This window comes from Lemur catta, chromosome 9 (genome assembly GCF_020740605.2).
Source record: "Lemur catta isolate mLemCat1 chromosome 9, mLemCat1.pri, whole genome shotgun sequence".
NCBI lineage: Eukaryota > Metazoa > Chordata > Mammalia > Primates > Lemuridae > Lemur > Lemur catta.
In genome coordinates this window covers 68,593,150-68,612,941 of record NC_059136.1, presented here as the reverse complement: position 1 = coordinate 68,612,941, position 19,792 = coordinate 68,593,150, and the positions used below count along the sequence as shown (strand labels likewise).

Genomic DNA, 19,792 nt, shown 5'->3' with positions numbered 1-19,792 from the left:
GTCTACAAATTATCAGAATTGTATTACTCCAGTGTTATATAAAAATTCCAATATTGCTTCATTCTAAATTTTGTCTTTAACAATTTAAGTGTTGAAAATCATACCTCACTTTAAAAATAGCATTTCTTTTATCCAGATTGAACATTTGGCAATTATTTGATGCATATTTCCAATTTTCAGTGGCTCTCCTGAGTATGTCCTCTCTTTTAATTGGATTCCTTAAAATAATTTTTCCTATACTGTTCTTCTAACAAACTGAGTTAGTTGTTCACTATTCCTCATCAACCTCCCTTGTTCGATTGAAGACCATCAGGTAACTCCATTTACCTGCTTCTGTGCTTTGTTCATGCTATTTCAGGTGTTTTTCTCCCCATATCTGTCAATCAAAATTTTATCTACATTTCAAGATACATCATATATATACCATCTTTTTCATAAGTCATTCCGGGAACTCCCCATCAGACCTAATTTATTTCTTCTTTGGACATTCATATCATTTTATGATATGAATTTATTTACTTATTTAAGGATGTTTGCCTTGTGATGCCTTTTATCATAATTATATACTTTGCGACTTCTATACTAGAAGTATCGATATTGAAAGCCTGTTCTAATAGAAAGTTTGCGTTCAAAATAAAATGAAATAAATTTCTTTACATCCCTTCCAGTTAACTTTATGACAGTATTTACATATTTGGAGTTTCTTTTAATCTCAAAATAAATAACCAGTTTTATTTGTAGATTGTCTTCCACAAGTTTTAGCAATAATCTAAGAAAGGTTTTTAGATTTGTGCCTTAAAATAACTACTCTGGACAACTTGAGGGTGGCAGTATTAGAACTAAAAACAGTAATCCCATCCCCAAAGATTTTTTAATATCATGAAAGGTATGAAAAGGACATTCATTGTTTTTGTTATATTATTTCTGGAATCATTGAGACCTTATAAAAGAGATTCCATGAATTAAACTATCTGGCTTAAAATGTATATCGTTTTCTGATATTTTCGTAGGATGCCACCTAATGAACTTAAAAGAAAGTAGGTCATGAAAGAATTTTATTTTATTCCTCAATAGACAGAATTCTAAGAAAAAAAGAAGAGTTGGTCTCCAAATATTTAATAAAATTCTTTGGAAAGAAATACAATAAGGGATCATTAATTTAACTTTCATTCATTCAAATATTTTTGTTAATGACTAAAATAATCCAGGCAATGTGCTATGGGCTGGAGATACTGAGAGCAGTCAGGGCTTCTTCTCTCAAGAGGTTGCAATCTATTGGCAGAGACTGGAAACAGTGCTATGAAGGAAATTCTGCGAAGAAAGGTCCCAGAGGAGGGGTGTTAATTAGTCTGGATGGGAGCAGGGCAGAGATCAGGAAAGGCTTCCCTGGTAGAAAGATAACACTTAAACTCAATTTTATAGGCCGAGAAGGGATTAGCCAGCTGACAGTATGACCTTATTCATCCAATTATAGCTCTTTGAAACATTTAAGTCCTTCTAGATGGTTGATTTTAGCTGAAGGTCTGTGCACCATAGAGTGGAAAATCCTCAGCCAGGAATTCACAAACATGTTTGCTTTAATCAAACTTTGGGTTTGGCCTTTAACCTTTTGAAAAGTCATTGCCAAAATGATTAATTAAAGTTTCCCTTACTAGTATTTTAAATTCCTTTTGAATGCCTTTTGTTCACTAATACAAATATGGTTAGGAGCTATTTTAAAATATGGGGTTCTACACTAGGAGATTTCTTCAAGTCCTTGTGAAAATATTTCTTTTGACTTTTCATGTAATAGAGGTTAGCTATTCCAAACTCCTGTTAATGTGGATATTTAGATCTCTTCCTATGAATCACAAATGTTCTTACAGGCATCTAGAATGATGAATCCTTTCCAGAAGGTTTTCAATCTATTTTACCCAGGTCCATTAGAGGAATCATATCTATGGCAGCTAGAACCTTATGAAATGTATTTCTTAAGTAATAAGACTTGAAAGTCAAAATTACTCCTTGCTCCATGGGCTGCAGAATGGATGTTGTGTTAGCTGGCATGAAGACAACATTTATCTCTTTGTACATTTCCATCAGAGTTCTTGGGTGACCAGTGCATTGTCAATGAGCAGTAATATTTTGAAAGGAATCTTTCCTTTTATTTATTTATTTATTTGAGCACTAGTTCTCAACATTGAGCTTAAAATTGTCAGTAAATCATGCTATTAATATAAACAGATATGCTGTCATCCAGCCTTTGATGTTTCATTGATAAGGCACAGGTACAGTAGATTTAGCATAGTTCTTAAGGCCTCTAGGATTTTTGTAATGGTAAATGAGCACTCATTCACTGCAACTTAATATTACCAGCTGCGTTAGTCCCTAACAAGATAATCAGCCTGTTCTTTGAAGCTCTGAAGCCAGGCATTGACTTTTCTTCTCTAGCTCTGAAAGTCCTAGATGGCAACTTCTTCCAATATAAGGCTGTTTTGTCTACATTAAAAATCTGTTGTTTGTGTAGTTAATTCATCAATTATCTTAGCTAGATCTGCTGGATCACTTGCACTTTCATGTCATGGAAACGGCTTCTTTCTTTAAACCTCATGTACCATCCTTGGCTAGCTCCCAACTTTTCTTCTGCAGCTTCCTCCCCTTTCTCACCCTTCAGAGAATTGAAGAGAGTTAGGGCCTTGCTCTGGATTAGGCTTTTATTTGAGGGAATGTTGCAGCTGGTTTGGTCTTTTATCCAGACCACTAAAACTTTCTTCATATCAGCAATAAGATTGTTTGGCTTTCTTATCATCTGTGTGTTCACTGGTGTAGCACTTTTAATTTTCTTCAAGGACTGTTCCTTTGCATTCACCACTCAGCTAACTATTTAGAACAAGAGGTCTAACTTTTAGCCTATCTCAGCTTTCAACATGCCTTCCTCACTAAGCTCAATCATTTCTAGCTTTTGATTTAAAGTGAGAGACATGCGATTTTTCCTTTTACTTGAACACTTAGAGGCCACGGTAGTGTTATTAACTGGCCTGATTTTAATATTATTGTGTTTCAGGAAATAGGTAGGCCTGAGGAGAGGGAGAGAGGCAAAAGAATGGCCAATCAGTGGAGCAGGCAGAACCCACATATTTATTAATGAAGTTTGTTCTCTTATAGGAGTGCAGTTCGTGGTAACCCAAAACAATTACCATAGTAATATCAAAGATCACTGATCACAGATCACCATACAGATAAAATAATAATGAAAAGTTTAAAATATTGTGAGAATTACCAAAATGTGGCACAGAGTCACTAAGGGAACACATGCTGTTGGAAAAATGGCACCAATAGACTTGCTAAATGCAAGGTTGCCACAATCCTTGAGTTTATAAAAAAATATATGCAATATCTGTGAAGCATTGTAAAGCAAAGTGCAGTAAAAAGAGGTATGCCTATACTGCGCTACCAAGAAAAGGATCTGTTTTAAGCTCAGGTATCCAAGCAAAAATAAACTGTGCTCTAAAGAAGAGTTCACTCTCCCATGGTCACTCTATATGGGTGGCAATCAAGAAAGCCCCACAAATAAGCGCTCAGGTTAGAAAGAAGCAGAGAAGTAAAGCAGTTGGCAACATTTCTGACTATTGTCCCTGAAAATCAATTTGTAAAGTTTCTACTTATAGCAAGTTCATAAGCAATGTGTAAGAAAATCTCTCCTGACAGCACTTGAATAATTTGCTCCAATCTTACAAAGTAATGTAAACAACTGATACATGGAGAAAGACACCCATCCTATTCCCATACCCTCCTTCTTCTAAAGGGTAGGATTCCAAAGAGCTGGTGCTAATTTAAGTTGCATTTAAAAATATTCGCTCGTGAGTACACCTGCAAGACCTACAGGCACATAATTCGAACTTTAGGAATAGGATTGGATGACAAATTGTGGAGACTTATACTATGGAGTAGGACAGAGACTGGAAAACCTCTTCTCTCCCCTTCAAACTATCTCCTTTATTAAGTTCTTTTAGTGATCACCATCATGTCCAGAGCAAAAATAAATGATAGTTATTAATAGGTATATATAGTTACTTGTATAAAATAGGCAAAATGTCATTTAGAGGGGTAGCAAATATTTTTAAAATGTTTAAGGGATTTTCTGGTCCCATTTTTCTCACAATTTAATGTTGTTTTCCTAGAACCTATCAGTTCTATGAGAGGATGGGCTACTATCCATAATAATCTAAAAAGAACTGTCCAAATATGTAGACATCTCTTTGTCATTCTTGTTATTTGATTGAATTATTTGTAAATGCCTAAATGTTACATTATAGTCATTATCATAGAATAAACTAAAAAGAGTCTATTACAAATACAGCAAGTGCAATATATATATTAGTCATATCTATGTCAAAGGGCCTGGGATATGAAGCATATAGTGTATCTTTTTTGGTTTTGTTTTGTTTCAGTGGCTGGAAATGATGGATTTTATATAATACTGAAAGGCGTAGCTCAACCTCAAATAAAAGATAACAAAAACAAATTTGAAGAAAATGAGTCAACAGCTTCCTTCGTGCCTCAGAGTTTCAATGGCACTATTTTTAATGAAGACTTGAGAAACTCTATACTTGCTGCAATGAACCCATCTTCACGTGGCTCATTGGTAAGAGATGAATATTTGCTTTTTTCCTAAACAAGGTAACATGCTTGTAAAATTATACCTCTTCCAGATATGCAGATGCAAATATTTTCAGGGTCTTGACGTAGTCAAGATAATATATCCTTTAAAATTTAAAATATACGATTCATATTGAACTTGAATTTGATTACAAATTTTTGATGAAGTATGCCTTCAGGAACATACTGCCCCCACTGGCAGGGCTTGTGCACTGCATTTGATAACTGAGACAAGGTCAGTGTGGCTGGATCCCTGAAAAAGGACGGATGGCAGTTTGAGACGAGGGAGAGGTAACAGGTAATTTGAGGAGGAGACAGAAGAATGATCATGAAAGGCTTTTAAATCAAATCAAGAATGTATATTTTTCATGTTTATCTCAAGAGCAATGGTAAGGTAATGAAGGGGTTGATTTCATTACAGTCAGAAATTCTTAATCAAATAAATCTTTTGCATATATGTAATATTTTAAGACTTCAAGACTAGTAGCTGGTCAGAAATAAAAGTTCAATATCTCTTTTGATCTCTGGATACTCTACATGGGAGTCAAGTCTTGTTTGAATAGATTGTGGCCAAAAAACCCATTCTAGATTTAGAGTGGCCAAAATGTCCAATGCAGAAAATGAACCAATTAAAGCCAAATTATTTAGCATTATGGGTTGTAGTCAGAAACACCTAGGACCAATATCAAGCTTAAGAAGAATGAGTATGGATAAAACTAAGAAAGGATGACAAGGATAAAAATGAGACAAGCCTATAAAAATATTTTTTATCTCACCTGAATGAATAATGTTTCTGGGCCTCTTTCTTGATGGAGATGGAAAAGAATACATTTGTCATGTCAGTGGCCCCATACCATGGACCTGATGCCATTTTAATCTGCTCTACCAAATACCGCATATTTGGTACAACAGTTATGACTAGCACTGTTTCTTAGTTAAATTTTTAGTAGTCGAATCCAATCTTTGAGGATCCATTTGATTTTTTTAAAGGCCAAACTTACATATTAAGTGGGGCTATGATGGGAACCACCAGCTCCACATCCTACATTAGGTCTTTGAGAACAGCACTAATCTGTGACATTCCACCTGAGATGTGATACTGTTTTTGATTTACTATCCTGGCCAGGATGGAGGGAGAGGTAGAGAGCAATTCATAGACTTCCACTTGATCTTCTTTACTGTGATAGCTCTTACCACATTGGCCAAGAAACCAATGTGGGGGTTCTACCATCTACCAAATAAATATCCACTTAAATTATATACGTAGGGATCATGCAAATTACCACTTGGTGGGTCTATGCACCCCAGTGAGCCACTGTGAACCATACCTGAACCAAAACTCTATTTTTTAGACATTTTGCATATTTTCCCACTGTAAGAGGTAGCCACAATGACATTTTATGTACCAAGGTTTTAATGTCACTATTTCAAATTTTAGAGCTCCATTTCTTCACTTCTTCCCAATCAGGGCCATAGCTTTAGCATAAATTACCAAAATACTTGCTGGATTCAAAACTGTTATAGCAGAGCTCCAGAAAATACAAAAATATATAAATATATGTATGATATTTATATATATATATGTAAGTGTGAAGCAAAATCCTCAGATTTTTCTGCCCTCTAACTGTAAAAGATGAGATTTACTTTACATGCTGCCAAAGAATGCTTGGATTAGAAAATTCATCTTAAACTGGTGATTGATTTCCCTTACTTTTTACTGTTTTCCTCTAGTGCATTCCTACCTCCCAGCAAGTCATTCTATGCTGTGATTCTTATAATCACTCATCCCACAACATCTCAGAAGTCTGAGATATTGTACCTTCCAGTGCATTCTCTACCACCAGCACCTCGTGCCTGTTCAACACCATTAAACCTTTATCCGTTGTACTGATACAACATGTCAGGGACTATCAGTACTCCGGTGATGGATTCTTATTGCTAGCTGGCTGGCAGGCAGTTCAGCTCTAAATCTCATTTTTTTCTACTTTAATAGAATCTTTTGAAAAAATAAAAAGATAGAAATCAAGGCAGGCAATTTTAACTGTCAGCAACAGAATGGTTTTTGCTGTTGTTTAGGTTTGCAGAAAGACAAGTATTGGATTAGTGACTAAAATTTATTTTAGATTGCTTAAAAATTTAAATGATTCTTGCCAAGTCTGTCGCCTGTAGAAATTATGAGTTAGTTGTAGTTATAAAACATGTTGTTACTCTTTCCCTAATTTTAGAAACTTGACTTTTTGTGTATTTATTTAATGGACCTTTTTCAGATAAAAATATTACTGTTTCCAAAAATTTGTGCCTAGGAGAGTTTTGTGGTTTTGCACAAAATAAATAAGGGTTATATTTTTTTCTTCTTTTATTTGGGTTTTTTTTGTTATTATTTGGTTTTTTTATTGTGTTGTAACAGAGAAATGAACTACTAAGAAGGAGAAAAAGTTAAAAACATCTTCACTGTTCAATTTAACCCTGACAGTTTTGTAAACAAATGGGCATCATCTGAATATAATGAACATAAGTTGAAAAACACATAGTCTAAGGTTGAAATTTATTTTTCATGAGATAATTTATGGTTCTGAGTAAAAATTGTTAGAGTTACAAACATCTGCTGTACTTACTCCCTGCTATGGATCTAAACAGGAAAAAAAAAATTAGTGTAGTATAAATGTATAGCAAAATCTGTTTTGCTTTTTTTGATAATAGATTTATACATTAAAGCTAAAAGCTTTTTCATTTGAGTGTCTTAAATAAGGAAAGAAAGAAAAATTACATATTCATTTATAAGATTACCAACTTAATACTTCTAAGTAGTTTTAAAATCTTTAACTGATTTTATTTTTTCTAATCTTACAATTTTTCAAGTTATAATCATAAATAAATTCAAATTTCTTAGAGATATCTCAGTATAAGTATAGTGTTATATGGTAAAATACATATATACACACATATGCAATATTCTCCTATATTTTATATTTATATACTTCTGTATTTAATATATATTTCTGTGCTGCAATAAAATATATTTCATTAAAATATCTTCTTGATATGATAAAAGTTAGCAACATTATAAGAACAAGTTATTAAGTTGAAGGTCCTCAATAATTATTAAAAGAACTATCTAGTTTATTGAACTTTTCTTTGAAATACAAACACTTGAAGCTATGTGGAAAATTCATTTGGTAAGAATATGTATTCAACAAGCTGGATCCAGTGGAGGCAACATTATAAAATAGCTTTATTTATTTATTTTTTACACCAAAATTTTCAAACAGGTAGTGCAATATTATTCTTCCATGCTCTCTAGATGAAATCACAATAAGATCCTAGGTATTAACAAATAGTCTTGTTTTTGTAGTCTTAAAAATTCCAGTCCTGTCTTTATATTAAATTTTCAGTCGGTCATGCTTGACAGCTGTGTGTGTGCGTTATTGTGCCATAGAATCCTGCAGTGGAGAGAGAGGTTAAGTCAGTTTATTCCCCTTTTCTTACTTTGCATACTCTTCTGCTTACTAGCTGCTTTTTCCTGCTCTTCTCAGCCAAGATCAGGAAAGGAGGGAGAGTGAGAATTAAAGATAAAATACATTTTTTTTAGGTCACATATATGAGTGTGAAAATGAAATATTTGTCTTTCTGTGCCTGGTTTATTTCACTTAAAATAATGTCCTAAAGATCTATCCATGTTTCTGCAAATGACAAGATTTCCTTCTTTTTCATGGCTAAATAATAGTCCTTTGTGTATATAAAATAATTGATCTCAAGGAAGTAGTGAATAGAATGGTGGCTACTAGAGATTGGTAAGGGTGGTGGGATGGAGTAATGAAGAGATGTTGGTGAAGGGGTAATTCTGTTTAATAGAAGGAAGAAGTTCTGATGTTCAGTGGTACAATGGGGTAACTATAGTTGACAATAGTTTATTATATTTCAGAATAGCTAGAAGTTTTCAAATGCTCCCAACATAAAGCAATGATGAATGTTTTAGGTGAATCTTGTCCCAGTTACCCTGATTTGATCATTGTATGTTGTATGCTTGTATCAAGATGTAACATGTAATCCATGAATATGTACAATTATTATGTATCAATAAAAAAAAAGATAAAATGCTATGGGGACCGTCTATGACTGGATGTCCAAACATAGGCTCTTTTTCTCAGTCTTTTGTGTGTTGTTCCTCCTGTAATTCCCTGACGGGGTGTTGCCTCCTGTAGGGGGCTATTTAGTACCACACCCTTGGTCCATGGTTTCAGGCAGTGTTGACCACAAGGATCTCTGGGTCAACTCACCTTTCCAGGAAATTCTCTAGACTTATTCCCTTTCCAGAGAGTTTATGCTGGCTACGTTTTGTGGGTCCACCTGACAAATGGAGGGAGAGCCCCAAATTTACTCCACTAAATTTCTGTCTTCTCATTTGAGGCCAGGGATCAGAGGGAGTGGAGGAGGGAGAAAACCTCAGGAGTCTGACAACTGTCAAGAAGAAGTTCTCTTTTAATCTTTGCTGTCAACTTTCTGATCTCAGTTTTCAAAAGGATATTGAATTTAAAGTTTAAGAAGTTTATACTTATTTGAGACACTACTTGAAATTATGGATAGACTTTGACTTATACCCACAATAGCATTTAACATAATAATTAATACATGGAAGACTTTTGAATGGATAACAATAAAAGTATCTAGCAGTGTGTCTCTTACATGAAGAAGGAAGAATAATAATGTGGTCACTGCTGTGGTTTAGGAGTGAGATTATAAGAGCATGAAATACATAGTGGTTTGTCCATTGATAAATGGTTTCTTACCCTGGAGAAAGAACGTATCTTTTCATAGTGCAGTTGAATAGTAATTTCATCTTTAGATCCAGAATAAAACTAGACCAATAATTTCAAACAAGGACAAATTCCAGCTTATTTTAAGTTCTGGGTCAAGAATATTGGAATATCTTGGAAGAGTAAAAGCAAAGTCATGTTTAATAAGGGCAAAGACTATATATTTAAGATATCTCGTTCCTCTGCCTCCAGATTTTTGATAATGGGTGCTGCTGACGTTCTGTATATGCTGTTCCCTAGGCTCAGTTCCCCTCATTCATTTATTGCCTCTCCGTATCCAGGATTCTTCATGGATTCATTCCAAGTCTGGTCTTCCATTGATTCCCTCCATCTCTTATCTCATTTATTCCTGGACTTTTAAATGATTCTCTGCTACTTTTAAATGTTAGTCTCCCCCGACTCATATCTCAATCCCAATGTAAAAGTGACTTCCTTGAAGTCAAGGAGCTTATTTTTTTCTGATGCCTAGTAGAGTATGCTAGGAATTTTAAAGATGTTCCATAAGAATAAATTAAATTAAATTTAGTTTAATTTAATTAGACAGAGCCTTCAAAATATCAAAGATGAACCGTGAAATGAGTTTTGATTCAACTAAATTGCAAATGATAGAGGATTGAATCCACATTGATTCAAAGCTCTGTTTTTATATATTACATTTATTTTATCCAAATTGACATGTTTAAAATCTATGCAATTATATTGTGCTTAAAATAAAATGTAAATATTAGAATATTTAAAAGCTCAAAACTAAAATGTCAGTTAGGAAATATTTTTGCTCTAACAATGAAATTGGAACATAATATCTAATCGTCTCTCTAGTCATTTAAAAATTTAATATAGATAGCTTGTGATATATTTATAATGTGAAGGTATTTCTTGTTATTACTACATGTAGCAGCCTATTGTTTTCATAGAGAGTTAAAATGTGTGATGCAATTGAAAATAAACACCAGGTCATAGCAAATTTATTACTATCTGTAAATAAATAGAGAAAGAGTAAAAATTATACTATGTATAAGATGATTTAACAGCTCTTCTATTATAAGAGCAATAAAGGAGAGATGTTTATTGGTATATATTAAGTCTGCTTACCAATATTTTTTTTAAAAATCATAAAATAAAAGGACTTCACATATAAACATTAACTTAGATATATTTCATTTCAAAAACATGCACTTAAATAGAATTAAAGCTTTTAATCATTTTTTATATCATCCTCAATTTTTAATTTTTTTAAGACTGTTTCTCATTTGACTATTTTTAAAGACACCAAAATATATTCAAAGTTCCTGTTTATCTTACAGTTCTAGGTATTGGATTTACAAACCTTAAATAATTTCAACTTTATATAAGGTTAAAAATAAGTGTTAAATTTGAAGATAGGGAAATAAATGCAGTTTCTGGTTGATATGGGATTGCATGCTCCCTGTTTCATTGTATGCTCATTTTACTCTCAAGATTTTTGTCTTTTTGCTTATTAATTTATAAGACCTTTGAGTAGAATAGTGACTTAACTTGTTTTGTATTACATGTATTGCAAATATTTTCTTTCAGTATAATATACTGTTAATGTTTTACTTTATGGTTCTTTTATTTTTATAAATATGTCAATTTTATGTAGTCAGATACGTTTTATGTCTACCTTTAAGGCATCTGAGTTTCTCTGTCACCATGATTTTATAAAAATATATTTTTTAAAAAATTTTAATCTATACTTTTATTAATTTTATATTTACATTTAGAGCTTTTGAAAATCTGAAATATTCATATTCTTTGCAATGTAACTGTAGTTTTTCAATTGTGTGTCCTATTGATCCATCACTACCACTAAATTTATAAATAATTTTAATTTCAGTTTTGACTTCCTCTTTGAATTGAAAATTGTTTTATAAAAGATAGGTATTTAAATGTTGGTTACATCTTTAAATTCCTCTCTATCAGTACACATTTTTTTCTCTGCTTCCTGTGTCAAATTCTGAAAATTTTCAATTAAATTGATCCAAGTGAGATTGTGATTTAATGAAACTATACTTATTGTTTTAAAGATTTTTGCCTTAATTACTTAACATTCTTGAAATGCTCATGTTTAAAATTTTCTTTTCTCCCAAGTATTTTTTAGTAGATTTATATTTTTCTTGGTAGTGTTTGCTTTCCCCTTAATAGCAGTATTTATGATGAGGAAACTAATGTTAATAATTACTGAGTGCTTACCATATGCCAGGTTCATTTAAAGTCTAGCAGAATCTTGGACTGATATCTTATATCCATTGGTGTACTTTACTTTAGTGCCTATTTCATTTTCATGAAGTTTTCCAGATCTACTGCCTTAAGACCACAGTTCCTTTACTTTTTTGTTGTGTTGTTTTTTTGCAATTGCCTTGGGATTCTTTACTATTTTAATTTAAAATTTTTTCTAACAAACACAAAATGATGAAAAGATGAGGCAAGCCCACTCTGTAATTTTTGCTTTGGCAAGACTGTTCTATGATTTTTCCATTGCTTCTAGAATAAGCTTATTTATACTTTCGCATTTCCCACATCATAATTTCCATTGTCTCTTCCTGTAATTTCCATTGGGGTGAGAAGCTTTTGAGTTCACCAAACCCAAAATGGATGATGCCAATAACTATCAGCATTTTTGACATCAGCATAAGGTAATGAGTTGAGAGTAATCTGTAACTTTTTGAATATAGAGTATTATTTTTTCTTCTTACAATTGAAAACCATTTCATGAAACTCAGAAAATTTGGTCTTAACTTTTGAGTCAGTTAAGAGAGTTTTATATTTGTGTAATCTAAATGCCTACCAATAATGGTTTAAACATTAGGGTATTTATTATCTAGAAAGTCTGGAGAGAGATGACTTAGAGTTTGATTAATTTAGGGCCACAACGATGTCAGTGGGGAACAGAGACCCCCCCACCCCCAGCTTTCCATCCTGTGCTTTGAATACTAGATTTCTTCCTCAGATTTGCCCCTCAATTGTTGACACTTTTCCAGGCATGAGGTGAGGGTGTTTCATCATCATGTTCCCTTTTATCAGTGAAGGGAATATTTCCACAGAATCTGTACAAGGCACAGATTCCCACTTCTGTCTCATTGATCAGACTGGGTTATATATCTACCTTTCAATCCAAAATTGACAGAAGTGAATATGATCACCCTTATTAGTTTAAAGCAATCAAGATTAAGTCCCAAGGGATAGGTCCATGATCTCTTGGCACTTCGCTGCATGATGCCTGAACCAAATCAGGCCTCTGTTAACAAGCAAGGCAGAAATAAAGAAGTGATGTTGAGTAGATGAATACATTTCTGACACAAAATCCTCAGGAGTTCCTTGGACATTATGCCAGACAATCATTCTGCAAATCGACAAACCTAACTATAAAAATATGACCCTTAAGACCATTAGTGAAATTTCAGTTCCCTAGTTCTTGTGGTATTGTCTTCCTAATATTTTGAGTGTTGAACATGACTGGTACTTTAGTATCATGACAATCTTTCTTAAAAATTGGATTGACTACTTCTGTCTAGGTACCATGTAGCATTAACTCTTTACAAATGCTGTGATACTACTCAGAGTCACATGACCATAAATATATTCCATCACACTATTTTTCTAATTTTATTCTTTAGTCATTTTAGGACCACCATGAGCAATAGGAACTTTGGGTTAGAACACTTCACCCCTCCAAACACTGGTCGGCTCTCAGGTACTCATCTCTTACATGAAGAGAAACTCTTCTGATTTATCTGTTTTTATATTTTAATATACTTCTGAGCAAACTTTCTTTGAGGAAAGCATTTCTTTTAAGGTGTTGGATGTAGGTAGATTTTAAAACCATCAGTGTGGAATCCATCTTGACTACCATATCTGCTAGGCAGACTCATTTATTCCCACATAAATTGATAACTTGAGTGTTTTGAGTGGAACAACAAATATATAAAGATTTAAATTAGCATAAGTCCCTGGTAGCCCCTCTAACATGCATTTCTATTTTTTCCATGCTGTTATAACCAGAGTTTTATTCATTGTTATGAAAAATATGATTTAATTGTGGTTAAGATATACTAAATCTTATGTAGGAAAAAGGAAGAAGCTCTTTCATTTTTAGGTTTACTTAAATGAGAAACAAAGGTACTTTCCCTTCATATTCAACTCTATGAAATATGTTGACTATTTAACATCAAATAATAATAATTGACTTTTAATATTTTGTTATTACAGTGAAAGTTTTAACATTATTCAAAATCAATTATGTTTTCATTTCAATGCTTATTTTTATATGAAGAAAGACAGTTTCATATCTAGACTCTGTAAGCTTTATAAACAGAGTAGCAATTAGTTATTTTATAATACTTAGGGAATAAGTTAATGGAAATACACAACCTATTTTTTCACTGGTATTTTATAATAATTTAGTTAGTTCAACAAACCTTAAATAAGCACTCACTTTGTGCCATGTACTGACAGCTGAATACTGGGGAAGCCAAAAGTGAATGGGACATTGCTCCTATTCTCAAATTTAAAAATTAGTGTGCACTATTTACAAAGCTCTGATAGATATTGTGGGAAATCTGATACTCAGAGGAATTTTTTTTCTTGCCATAAAATTAGGGGCTCAAAATATGGACACCTACACAGTAAATGACAATATGAGGTAGTGTCTATTGAAATGCTAAATACCTGGGACAAAAAGTGCTATAAGTTGTCAGAGGTACCATGGGCCAGTAGCCATATAATGCCAGTTGAGAAAGGGAGCCTGTGGGGAGCTTTAAAGGAAAAGTAGGATTTGATTATGCAGAAAGGAGGGAAGGCACATAAATTTACTGGGAAGAATTGTGTTTTAAGCAATTATTTAGAAATGAAAATGAGCAAATGTCCTACATCTGTATGTACGAAGTTTGGGAAATTCAGTGGGAAATGAATAAACGGCAGGTCTAGAAAAAGAGGAGAGAAGAGAAAGAAAGTAGAAAAGTTGGTCTAGGTCAGATTCGCAAGGGTGGTTTAGGCAATAAGCTGAACAGTTAAGGCGATAGAAAGTTTGAATATCTTCTCTTTCTCCCCCTCCTCACTCACCAGGGCCACTCCCCGTCTTTCTCTGCTTTGCTCTTTACCCCAAGGCTGGCCTGTAGGATTGCATCCAAGGGCTTTTATGCCTTCTTGCTTGCCATTGGAGTCTGCCCTTGGAGAGCACCAGTGGAGGCCAGAAAGATATTGGAGAGTGGAAGTCAGATTGTTTCCTCCCTGGCTCCCTCTCTGTAGTGTCACTGGCTGAATCTTACACAAAAGGCCACAGCTCCTGTCAGCGGGCCCTCTCCACACAGCCTTGTCAGTCTTCAGGTTCCAGAAAACACTCCCACCTCTTTCTTGTCCATCTCATTTCCCTACATACCTAGTAATTAGTCCCTTCATTACATTCTTATCATAGTGTGCAAGTGCCACGTGATCTCTCTCCCCTAGTAGGACCTTGACTGATACAAAAAGAAATAATGAAGGAATTGCTTTAAGGAGATTACTATTGTAGCAGACATACAGGAACATATTGGTATATTAAAACTAGGGAGAAAATTAATGAAGAAAAACAAACATAGAAGGGTTAAATGGAGGTAAAGAAGGTACAACTGGAGGAGTCCTGATAGGAGGGGCTGAACAACAAAGACAGCAGCAAAACATTAAATGTGAATTTAATAGTCACGGTGAATCCAAGGATGTGGAAATTGGATGGGAACATGGATTTCATTAAATGGGAACATGGATTTCATTAAATGGGAACATCAACAACTAAAAACTTGAGTTTGCATCAGTAAAACTGATATCATACACGGAGTAGAGAAGGGTAAAGATCTCTAAATTAGAGGAGGTAAATAGAATTTAGATTACAAGTTTTAGATTACATTAATATAGTCATGGAGATATGTCCAGCAGGCACTTTAAGATGTGACTGGCATTATAGAAATAAGTCAGTAATGGAGAGTGGTTTAGGAATATTCCAAATAGTGGTGAGACCAGGTCATCAGAGTTGATGAGTTCTCAGACAGCAGAACTACCTAAAGTGAAGAACAAAGACCTGAGGACTAATCCTTAGAGAAGTTTCTCAGGGAGTAAACATGAGAAGAAAAAGGAGACAGTAAAAGAAACAGAGAAGAGATTTCAGAGAGATAATTAGAAAGGGACCAACAGGGTAACAATTAACAATGAGCCTATTTCAGTGCTGTCTAGTGTATCACATGATTTAATCAGACTAATTTCTCTCATAATTAATAGTCAATAATCTGTGTTAATATTTTTGTTATAATAAAAATTATAACATGATTAAAAAAAGAAAAGGAATCTTGCTTAATTGGACTGCTGCATGCATCCAAATAGTATCAATCTCTCTTCCCTCTCTCATTTTTGGTTCCAATGTAGTGGATTCACATCAACTGAATACTTTTCTCAGTATAGATATGCATGTATAGGGCTAATACTAATGAATTTCACTTTAACAAAGATAGGTCATTTGAGATCCTCTTTGTTTTATTGTTTTGCAAGTTCTTGTGGGAAAAAATAAGTCAAGTAGATTTTCAGGCATCATCTGTTCAAGCAATAGGTGAAGGGCAGCAGCCCTCACATACTTACCTGATTCTTGACCTTTTAAAACTATTTCCTAGCACTTCCTTTAATTATGGTTGAGTCAGTTTCTTGCTTCTCCTTTGCTTTGAGTCTACTGTAATAGAAAAGGGATTTGGGGGTGGGAAGAATTTCATTGAACTCTTTAGCTTGGTAAATTGTGAAAAAAGTAAAAAAAAAAAAAATCTTTTTTTTTTTCCTGGTTACATTTCAATGACCAATTAAAAAAAAAAAAGCCTTTGCTTCATTGACTTTTGCATTCAGTATGGCCTGAATTCCAAGTAGAGGGTATGATTATAGATTATAATGACGTAGTGATATTCTGCAGAGGACAAATCTCTCTATATAGATTAATACTGATTTTCCCTTTTTTCATCCACCCAAAGATCAACAGTCACAAACAATATATTTTTAAAAGTCTTCTACAGAATAAAAGAAAATGTTTTAAAGTGGAAAGAATTAGTGTTAATAAACCTGAGATCAAATCCTATCTTGTTACTGGTAAGGTACAGGACTTTTGGGGGAAGTCACTTAAGCCGTTTTGAACTGCAGTTAGATTATGTCATCTACCTCATGGATTTGCAAAATGTAAACAGAGACAATTTGTGGAGACCCAAGGAGCCAAGGGACAATCTGTGGTCTAGGGAAAGGGTGGCATGGGAGGTTGAGAAAGGGCCACAGGAAACAAGATGTAGAAAGAACAGGAAATAAACTTTTTATGTTAAAAATTTACTGACTAATTATAATTTATATTTACAGTAGATGACCTGATTAAATTATACCTGTTCAAGAAAGTAGAACTAAGCTGTTAAAGGATAAGAAATGATTATAGTTATTTGAGGGAAGAGATCAGAAAAATAAAGATAAAGCCATTTGAAATAATTTGTACCTGTCATTTATATTAATACATAGATTTAAGAATCTTAAATTTTTGAAAAATCTGTCAATGCAATCCATTTTGAAAAAATAATGAATACTAAAATAAATATATGTTATAATTTTTTGGCATTCAATAGCTATCTTTTCCTCAATCTTATGTACTTGATTGACTCAGTGCATATACAGGTAGCAGAGAAAAATAATTGAGTCAGCTGAGGCTCTGTAGACAGACTACCTAACTTCCAATGCTGACTCTGCCACTGTCTATGTGGTGTTGAAAAAGTTACTTAGCCTTTTGTATCTTATTTTTGTCATTTTTAAAACAGTGGCAGTAACAAACCTACTTCCTATGGTTATGGTGAGGATTCAGTGAGTTAATATTTGTAGAGTCCTGACCATGGTGCCTAATATGTAAGAAGCATTTTATGATTTTATTAAATAAAATAAGATATAATAGACTGATGTTGCAAGATGAATGTATATTTAATATACCTTTTTTCTTATGATATGAGCAGCAACTACAAAAAAATTTTAAATTAAAAAACCTGTACTCATGTTGAAGTGAAAAAAAGAAACCATTATTTGAACAACCACATAATTTTGCAGAATGTATGTAAATTTTTAATCTAAATATCCTGGCTGGCCCTCTCACTGACTGGCTGTGGGAACTTGGGCAGTTAATGAACTTCCCCTAGTTCCAGATTTCTGTGAAGACTGACATAGGGAAAGTGTCTGGCTGCTGCAGGTGTTCCACATTTGCCAATAGTTTGTTTCCTCTTCAACAAATCCATTTCCTGTCCTCTTTGAGCCACGTGTTTTGAGTACCAACATTCTCCCTCCTCATTTCTAAAGATCAGTCTGGGGAAAAAATGTTTGTTTTTTTTTTAATTTGGTTCTGTACAGCAGTTTTTTCTCCACTAGCACCATAAATCTTTAGTTTTCCTCTGAGATTCTTGACAGTTTCTGAAAACACACAGTAATGAATGCTTTGAAGGTGACTATTTTACTAGATGTTCCTCCATCAGATTGCCTTGTATATTGTACTGTTTTCCTTGAGAGTTATTTGATTTTTTTTCCACTTGTTCAGTCTAGAAACAACCTCTATGTTTTATTCAAATGCAATTTGAAATTTCAATTCACCCCTAAGATATTTGTAATAGTGCATTCTGACCATACCATTTCTTACTTTGGAAGCATTTGAAATTAAACCACCAATTACTTGAAAGGTGTACAGATATACTATGTATAGGCCTAGATATTCTATGAAGACTAAGCACCATTGTTTTCCTATGGGGCTATGTTTGACCATGAAAAGAGTACTCTTTATAGATTACTTACTGCTACAGGTTTGCAGATGTCAGTTAGATTATCACAGGCCTGTACTGTGTGGTTCTTTCTGACTTGTTGATAGCAGAAAATCCAAGTACATTTAGCCATAGTTCAAGAGCTATGGTTTGTCCCTAATAAGTTTCCTATTAAAATATAGCACAAATAACGGCTAAACAGTATGTTTTTATTAAATTCTTAAAATATAAAAAACTAGAATATCAAAAACAGATTGAGTTTTGGGATAGACTTCTTCCCTTTAAAAGCACTACTTTTCAATTACAAATTTAATTATTTTTCTTTTCTGATGTGACAATTTTATGTGTCAACTTTTAAAAAATTATTTTATTTCAGCATATGATGGAGTTACAAATGTTTAGTTTACAGACATTGCCTTTGCCCCACCCGAGTCAGAGCTTCAAGTGTGTCCATGCCCCAGAGGGTGTGCACTGCACCCATTAGGTGTGTATATACCCATCCCCTCCTCTCCCCCATCTGCCTGACATCCGATGAATATTATTATTATATGTACACTTAAGTGTTGATCAGTTAATACCAATATGATGGTGAGTACATGTGGTGCTTGTTTTTCCATCTTGGGATACTTCGCTTAGTTCTAGCTGTATCCAGGATAATACAAGAGGTGCTATATTACCATTGTTTTTGTGACTGAGTAGAACTCCATGGTACACATATACCACATTTTATTAATCCACTCATGTATTGATGGGCACTTGGGTTGTTTCCACATCTTTGCAATTGTGAATTGTGCTGTTATCAACATTCTAGTGCAGTTGTCTTTTTTATAGAATGTCTTTTGTTCTTTTGGGTAGATGCCCAAAAGGGCATGATTGGGTTGATTTGCTGGATCAAATGGTAGTTCCACTTGTAGCTTTTTTGGGTATCTCCATATTACTTTCCACAGAGGTTGTACTAGTTTGCAGTCCCACCAACAGTGTATGAGTGTTCCTATCTCTCTGCATCCACAACAACATCTATTGTTTTGGGACTTTTTGATGAAGGCCATTCTCATTGGAGATAAATGATATCTCATTGTGGTTTTGATTTGCATTTCCCTGATGATTAGAGATGTTGAGCATTTTTGCATATGTCTGTTGGCCATTAGTCTATCTTCTTTTGAAAAGTTTCTGTTCATGTCCTTTGCCCACTTTTTGATAGGGCTGTCAACTTGACTGGACTAAGAGATGCCAAGATAGCTGGTAAAAAGTTGTTTCTGGGTGTGTCTGTGAGGGTGTTTCCAGAAGAGATTAGCATTTGAATCAATCAACTGAATAAAGAAGGTCACACTCACCAACATGGGTGGGCAACATTCAATCTACTGAGAACCTGAATAAAATAGAAAGGTAGAGAAAAGGTAAATTAACTCTGTTTATGCTGAGACACACACCTTCTGCCTTTGGATATTGATGCTTCTGGTTCTGTTCCATTGGAGAAACCTGACTAATCCCTCTGCTTTCAAGAATCCCCTGGTCAAAGGCAGGATACAGACTTTTAGTTTGGTT

The 19,792-nt window shown here is 33.8% G+C and overlaps 1 protein-coding gene across 1 annotated transcript in view; it reads left to right on the top strand.

Moving 5' to 3' along the window:
- CNBD1 (cyclic nucleotide binding domain containing 1) overlaps positions 1-19,792 on the top strand; it is a 345,001-nt gene that overhangs the window by 187,592 nt on the left and 137,617 nt on the right. The window contains exon 6 of the mRNA XM_045560473.1: positions 4,431-4,624. Coding sequence (XP_045416429.1) covers positions 4,431-4,624 — 194 coding nt within the window. The remainder of the gene's footprint in view (positions 1-4,430; positions 4,625-19,792) is intronic.